This window comes from Mus caroli, chromosome 2 (genome assembly GCF_900094665.2).
Source record: "Mus caroli chromosome 2, CAROLI_EIJ_v1.1, whole genome shotgun sequence".
NCBI classification, from domain to species: Eukaryota; Metazoa; Chordata; class Mammalia; order Rodentia; family Muridae; genus Mus; species Mus caroli.
The window spans coordinates 143,023,573-143,031,618 of NC_034571.1; the positions used below are offsets into that span (position 1 = coordinate 143,023,573).

At 46.8% G+C, this 8,046-nt stretch overlaps 1 protein-coding gene across 2 annotated transcripts in view; it reads right to left on the minus strand.

The window, feature by feature from the left end:
- Positions 1 to 8,046, minus strand: part of Ninl (ninein like) — a 76,242-nt gene that overhangs the window by 19,720 nt on the left and 48,476 nt on the right. For both annotated transcript variants that reach the window (XM_021156253.1, XM_029473962.1), the window contains exons 10-13: positions 7,483 to 7,623; positions 3,026 to 3,200; positions 2,016 to 2,126; positions 1,821 to 1,901 (exon numbers count right to left, since the gene is read on the minus strand). In XM_021156253.1, coding sequence (XP_021011912.1) covers positions 1,821 to 1,901; positions 2,016 to 2,126; positions 3,026 to 3,200; positions 7,483 to 7,623 — 508 coding nt within the window. The remainder of the gene's footprint in view (positions 1 to 1,820; positions 1,902 to 2,015; positions 2,127 to 3,025; positions 3,201 to 7,482; positions 7,624 to 8,046) is intronic.

An 8,046-nucleotide genomic window follows, 5' to 3' on the forward strand; every position in this document is an offset into this window, starting at 1 on the left:
GACACAAACAGCATCAGTTCCATTTCTGAGTGTGTTTTCTGTCTGATTTTTTTACAGCCTTCTCCATACCATGTAAAATTATTTTATAACTCTTGGTATCATAACAATGCCTCTAATGGTATCCCCAGAAACAGCTACAGATTTTCAGCATGAGTTGACTCAAAGCAAAGCCTTACAGCCAGCATAGCTGTAAGGAATCAGATGCAACTAAGATCAGCTGTCTGCTTTATCGCTATCCTTTAGTAGTCATCTCTTCAAGATAGTTATAAATTATTGTGTTTGTTGCATGTTTATTACTGTAGTAAAAGCAGAGAAATTAAATGACTGAATAGTAATGCTGACATCCTGAGATTTTCTGTCAGTGGGGTTTATTATTGAGTGGCTTTGTTTTATTTTGCCTTTGAAGACCAGACCCAGGACTTATGCATGCTGTGTATGGGGGCCTACTAATGAGATACAACCTCATGTAAATTTTTAAGTGTCCATTATCTGAGCACCCATCTTACTTACCCTTGGTCACTTGGCAATGATGCCTCTGTAGGTGATACTAGAATCACCAGTGTTATTCCAATACTATGACATTTTCTATTAAGTTAGCAGTTACGGCATATTTCACATTCTAATACTGGACAGCAGCGGTTTTAGTCTCCTTGATGCCTGTGATATGAACGTGCAAGTGAGCTATGGGCTCTTGTGATTTGGCTGTTGCTTGTTTGTTTTTGAGACAAGCCTTACAACATTTTTCAGATTGCCTTGTGTTTGCTTTGTTGTAGGTTTTAAATGGGGGGACAAGGTCTCAGGCAGCCCAGATTGGCTTCCAACAGGCTTATATCATCCAAGATGAATGACCCTGAACTCCTGATCCTCGGGCCTCCACCTCCCAAGTTCAGGGATTATAGGCATTTGCTTGGCTTAAGGTTGACCCCTACCTCCTGGGTGCAAGCAATCCTCCTGCATCAGCTACTGCGTTTGCTGAGACAGCACACTACTATACATCTACCTTCAAGGACAGGAGTTTTTATAGTGTCTTAATTTTTAAAAAAGATTTATTTATTTATTTATTTACTTACTATATGTAAGTACACTGTAGCCCTTTCAGACACCCCAGAAGAGGGTGTCAGATCTCATCACAGATGGCTGTGAGCCACCATGTGATTGCTGAGATTTGAACTCAAGCCCTCCACAAAAGCAGTCAGTGCTCTTAACTGCTGAGCTATCTCTCCAGCCCTATATAGTGTCTAAATTTAACCACACATATGCCTCTCTTTAAATAATGCCTCTGGTAAGTTTTACACCAATTAACTTTTGGTAAACTTAGGCTAATCAAGAGCTGACTAATAAGGATTTATGATAGATCATTTAATAATTCAAAGTTCTTCTTCTTATTAGTAATGGGTCATTTGAACTTTGATTTTTCTTTCTGGTCTTCCTACACTGAAATTTCTTTACGAAGATTCATTTGGAAGTACAGTCAGGGAACACTTTCTGTCTTGGGATTTGACTAGTCACTGGAGTATCTGCAGCACAGCCAAGCAATGCCCATGTGTGGCTGACCAGAGCCTGAATAATAAGTTCTTTCTGGAAAAGAAGCTCTTGCAATCACTTGTGGGCCACCTTGCACTTGACGACCAAGGACATGATGGGAAAGAGATGAGGCCTCACATGGCCACTGGGGTCTTGAGCCAGGGAGTTTCTGCAAATCTATAGTGCTGGTCCTGTGCAGCAGGCCTGCCCTTCCTGTCATTGTTGCAGGGCAGGCTGGAGGAACAGGACCCAGGGATGTTCAAGATGGGTAAGCAGACTCAGGGAAAGACACGCACCCTGCACTTTAGCTCATAATCGTTCAGGATGGCTGTGAACTGCTCTTCCTGGGCCAGGAGCTCCATGCTCTGAGGCTCCAGCTGAAAGAGAGAAATGTGCATACCAGCATATCAGCTTTCCTGGGAAGACAGGACATAATGCGCTGACTCTGACCCCACCGACCACTAGAACTGCTCTGAATAGCAAAGGCTTGCCTTGTCCTTCAGCACAAACTGGAGGTCACTCTGCAGGCGTAGGACAAGCTTCTCTGAATCCGAAAGCTTTTCTACCACTTCTATGATCTCCTTCTGCAATCGACTGTTTTCCTAGGAGATAGGTGGACATGGGCTGGGTTCAGGACACAGAGAAAGATGCTAACGAGTCTCCATGTCACCTCTCTGTATGGTGGAGACTTATTTCTAGCAGCTTTTTTCAGGAAAAGCCCTGAAAAGGGCAGGCATGTGGCTGCCTGCTGCCTCTACGCCAAGCAGGCAGGGTGGGCTGTTGGAACCCCATCTCTTATGACAAACCCAACACCTCCAAGGTGACTGTTTCCCCACTGTCTTCCCTTCTTGCTCCCACTCCCATGTTCAGAGCGTTCGTGAGTGAAGGAAGAAAGGGCTGGTGAAGCATCATGTTTAAGCTGCTTTTGAAGTTGTATCAGAATGGTTCAGAGGTGCAGCACTGCAGTGGTGGAAGTCAGAAGACAAGGACTGTGCTGAGAAGGGTCAAGAGAATGCCATCACATTAGTGGATGATGTGAGTTATGTCCAGATACTCTTACCACAACGGGCAGGGGCTGCAGGAACCAGGGTGGAGGGAAAAGGCCACAGAGGTCCTTAGGCATTAGCAAAGAAGCTGGGAGCAGAACAGAAAGAAGGCACACAGGTAAGTGCTGCTGGAGCTTGGCTGTCCACACAGCTAAGATGGCTTTTGGGAGCCAAAAGCAGGGGAGGTACAAGGCAGAGAGGCACCAAAAACCCTAAAAGTTGTGGCTATGAATCCAGGTCATGGCAGGCAGTGTCTAGAGGTGTTCCTAGACCCTAGGGATGCAGCCATGCTGGCTGTGGTAGTAGCTGATTCACTCTGATTTTGAGCTCATATGACTCAGAACAGAGGAGGATTGAGTAAAGCCAAGACCTCCTACTTTGAGTGAGAGTGTGATGTCACTCTGCTCTGCCAATATGTGCCGTCCCAGTTTACAGCAGGGATGCCTCCCACCTACCTTCAGAGCCAATGTCAGCTTCTCTCGGAGACTGGTCTCCTCAGCCTGGAGACGACCCACATCCTGCTCCAGCACAGCTCTCTGCCTGCGGGCTTGCTCCCAGAATAACTCTCGCTCCATCTCTACCTCGGACCGCAGGAGGCTCAGCCTTCCCCTGTACTCTTGCTCTAGGTGCCTACAACAGAGCACACAATGCACAGTCCCTCTCGGAAGTGTCACTTGGCCTCTCTGGACACCTGTCTTTGGAATGCTTCCTCTGCTGGACCCTGTCAATTTGCTCAACAGATGAACTGTCTATGCCAGAGATAAGAGACACTGCATATACTTCCTTCATGAGCTGGTGGACTAAGGGGGTTGGGGTGGTGGTAGACACATAGTAAATACTCAAAGCTGTACTTGGAGCCCTGGGGTGAGCAAGTGGGTAGAGATCTCTCTGCAGGTACCCTAGATGTCCTGTCTCTCCACCTATCCTGCCCACATTATACCACACCATCCCAGGCAACCCTAGCCTACAGAAGCCCTGTGGCAGGCCTCTGATGCCAGATGATCAAAGTCAGCCTCCATTTCTAGGAGACAGGCTGCACAAAACCTGTGGACAGTGAATTCCCGAGATGAGGGGAGCCAGCACAGGAACTTCTCCCTCACAGTCTATCCTCATCTTCTGCAAGTGCTGCCAACCGTGGAAAGCAGTGCAAGCCTTAGTCTTTTCACTCTGGTGCCAGCTACACGGCCTGTAAGTCTCTCTAGACTGCGGGACGCCTCAGCAGGGTCAGTGACTAAATCTGAGAGAAGGTGTGGGTTCATCCTCCCAGCCGACACAGCCTGGACTTTTATCTCAGCTAAGAGCTTTCCAGAAACCATACCCTAAAGGGAACAAGACGGAGGAAGGCTATGATTTGGGGGAAAGATAGTACAAATCTGATTTATGCTTGGAAAATAACTTGGGGAATTTTTGTTTTTTTAAAGAAGTTTTAAGGGTTAAGAGATTTAGCTCAGTGGTAACTCTGGCCTAGCAAACATAAGGCCCTAGGTTCAATCTTCAGCTATAGAAAAAAAAAGAGATTATTTCCATAATATATTTTATCCTATTTAGCCCTTTCACCCCATTTAAAAATCTTAGAAATGCATAACCAAAAGAAAGTGGATAAAAGATTGCATACTTACAATCGAATCTCTGCAGTCAAGAGAAGAGAAGAGAAGAGAAGAGAAGAGAAGAGAAGAGAAGAGAAGAGAAGAGAAGAGAAGAGAGAGTGTGTGTGTGTGCATGGACATAAATATGTGCATGCACATGGGCACGTGGAAACCAGAAGTCAACATCAAGTGTTTTCTCCAGTTGTTTCTCATTATTATTATCATTATTATCATCATCACTATCATTATTATTATTATTATGGCACACCTGCAGATACACGTATCCCATCCCCACATTCACTCATGTATATGATAAACACACAGAGTTTATGCTCTTCTGACCACCCCCCACCCCAGAAAAAGAATACACACTACCAAATCTTCCTAGATGGCTGGGTTAGGACCAAGTCCTCTACACATGTTGACTAGACAGATCAGTTCTACAACTCAACTAGGATATGAATTCGTTTTTCTTTCAGTCTTGGAACACAACGTTTAAACAGGAGAGTCTTCTGTGAACATCACTAAGGCAAGGCTGGAAAGTGGCTGGTGGGTGACCCTGACTCTCCTCCACACCTAGCATGAAGAGATCCTGGGAAGCATTAAGGTCGAAGTGATATACACAAGGAGCAGCTGGAACAGCCCTGCAACCACTCTAGACTCAACACTTGGGAGTAAAGTGAAAGTGTTATTGCTGTGTCAACCCTTAGGAGACATCAAAAGAGAGAAAATGGCATCTAGTGACTGCCTTGCTCACCTGTCTTAGTCATCTGCCATTTTGTTTCTAAATAAGCACTTTCACTTTGAACCATACCCAAAGCCCTTTCTACTCTCTTTTCAATAACAGCTTCACTCTGAAAAGAGAAGGACTTCATGAGCAGTTCTGAGAAGACAGGTAAGTAAGGAGAGGGTCTTGGAGGAGCAAACGTAGGAATGAGAGTCAGCCTGGGCCAGAGCTCCGGGAAGGAGTTCAGAAGCTGGGAAGCCAACAGTCACCAACTGTTCACGAGAGCAGAAACATACCAAGTCATTTCTTACAGAAATACCCTTGTGATAAAACAAAGTGATTATGCCAAGGGGAGGTGACCTGGACCAGCAAATCAAGTTCCCTGATTCCACCACTTTGTGGGTCTCCCATGCGTGGTTTCAGCCTTATACACACCCTCCTTTAATGAGGCCACAACTCAGACTGACTGGCAACACTCAAAGTAGATACCATCATCCTATCAAGATGTTGGTGGGGAAGTAGGCATGCAGCTGTGCTCACATACATACATACAGCTCACAGTTGTATGTCCACAGGCGCTTACATGCTTATTCTCAAACATAGCTGCAGCCAGGGCTCACATCCTCATCTCCATAATGTCGACTTAACCACAACCCTCCTCACACATACGAACCTGTAGCATCTGCTCTTCCCCAGACTCCAGAGAGGGGCACGTGTGGACCAGAGGTGGGCAGTGTGGGGCAGCACTGGCTGGAGGAAGGGAGGCAGAGATTCCCTTCTACATAGCAGATCTATAGGAATTCAAGTGCACAGGCCATTGAGAAGGAGGGGCTCCTCACAGTGGACCAAAAGGCCAGAGCTGACTGAGAGGCCTAATAATACACTTGGCCTGACAAAGTGAGCAGGCTTTACGGCCCTTGGTGCTTCTCCAACCTAAGATTCTTACACTCCCTAAATAAATAAGCTATCTTTGAAATAGTGTAAGACTGGCCAGGCACAGTGGTTCGTGTTACTACTTATAACCACAGCTACTCAGGAGACTGAGGCAGCAAGATTCGAAGTGGGCAGTCAGCTTGGGGAGCTAAGTAAGACCCAGACAGAGGAGACTTGGGTTTCAACTCCATACATCCATGAGTAATTGTGAGCAAGTTATGAGCTTGTCTGACTCTCCATTTCTCTGACTGAAAATGGGATGGATGCTAGGGGTTAAGTGAGACAGCACTGACACAGACAGGATGACAACGTCTTGAGACCTCACCATCTTCTTCCTTAACCTCTGCCTTTGGGATGCCCAGGAACAGTGCCAGAACACCCGTGGAGAAGGAAGAAATGGGCTTTTTGTCTAAACCCAATATTTAGCAGAACACAATCTAACTGCTAGGAGGTAGGGGCTCATTGCTGAGCTCCAGATGCAGGTGGATCACCAGCAGAACCTGTGGTACCTGAGGTTAGCTGCCCTCAGCTACAGAGGGTGTTGTCTAGGCTGCTGTGGCTCCAATCCAACCCTACCCTGTTCGTCCCTTGTCCCTGTGGCCATGATGGTCTAATAGTTCCTTGCCAGGTGGGGTACTCAGGCACCAAAGCTACAAAGGTAAATAAAGGAGAATGAAAATCTCTGTGAAAGCCCCAAACTCCATCAAGCCTGTGTGGGAGGCTTCTTCAGTATCTTGAGTAACACTCAGGGAGACATGTCACTCCACATTCCCAAGCTGTCAAGATGCTGTGAAGAAGCAAGGCCTTTGGATGCCAAGGTACTCATGACAGGATGCACAGACTCCTCAGCAAGTGGACAACCATTCCCCATGAACTGCCCTCCTTTTCTCCCCTCATGTAGTACAGTCCACACTGAGACATGTGCTGTTACTCAGTGCTCAGCATAGAGATGCAGAACTGGCCCCACCTAGCCCACAGGAGAGGGGCTGAATGAAGGCTTCAGGCATAGCAGAATTGGGATCTGATCTTGGGCAGGCCTCTTTTGGATGAGTGCCCAACTCAAGATGGAGAAGAGGGGGAAACAACCAGCACTCTCTGGTCTACATCGTACCACAGATCTGGGTGAGCAAAAGCGTCAGGCAGATGAGCACCTAGCTACGGATGGCCAGGAAGCCCAGGGCTCCCCCAGCAGAGCTGGCGATGCTCCTTTGATGCCTTAGCTTTAATCTTCCTGCCAGGGGCTTCCTCCAATGTCTGGTTAATAAACCCAAGAAGTAATTTTGTGGTTTTCATTTTGGCCCACTGAGCCACCTTCTCTTCCTGGCCCTTATGGCTCAGTCCTGGTGCTGTCCCTTCCAAATCACTATCTTGCAATACCAACTATTCCAGTTAAGACATAACCAGATAAATTCATGGACAGAGCTAAGATTATTTCCATGGCAACAGGCACACAGGAGACACCATGGGTCACTGTACCCATATCAGAAAAAGCAGGACACTGCTTGTTAGACTCAAACTTCCTTTCAAAATAGGTGTCCCCAAAGTCATTCCAATTTCCTCTGGCTCCAGAAAGACAGCAAGACCACCTGGCCCCTGGGTCTCCAAGAATGGGAGGGAGTCATTGCTGTGGCTGCTCAGGAGCTCTAGCTGTGAGCCTAAAACCTACTTGATTTTCTTTTCCGTGAGTTGCTCCAGGGCTGAGTGGCAGTCATCCATTTCTCTCACAAAGTCCAGGTTCCTCTTCTCAGCTTTCTCCAGGTCCTGTCTCGCTTTGTCCCGCTCCTGCACCAGCTGGTCCACTTGCCCTCTGCCATGGGAAAGACAGACAGGACACTGTTGTCAGCCTGACAGACTTGCCCAGGCTTCACTGCCCCACAACCACCTCACTCTACAATTGTGACCATTTTACCAGCGCACATATTAAGAAAGGCCAAAAGACAGTCTCAACAGTAAGATAAACCAGATCCCAGCCCACCAGGAAGGTTTATTCAAAGGGACTTTTTCTCTATTGTTAGCCTTAGCCAAGATCCCTTGGTTACTCTTGAAGCAGGGCCCTCTCAAATCACATGATTTCTGCCTCCACAACAGTGAGCTCTGGAATCAGCAGGATGAGGGTCAAGTTCAAATTTTTTTTTTTTTTTTTTTTTTTTTTTGGTTTTTCGAGACAGGGTTTCTCTGTATAGCCCTGGCTGATCCTGGAACTCACTTTGTAGACCAGGCTGGCCTCGAA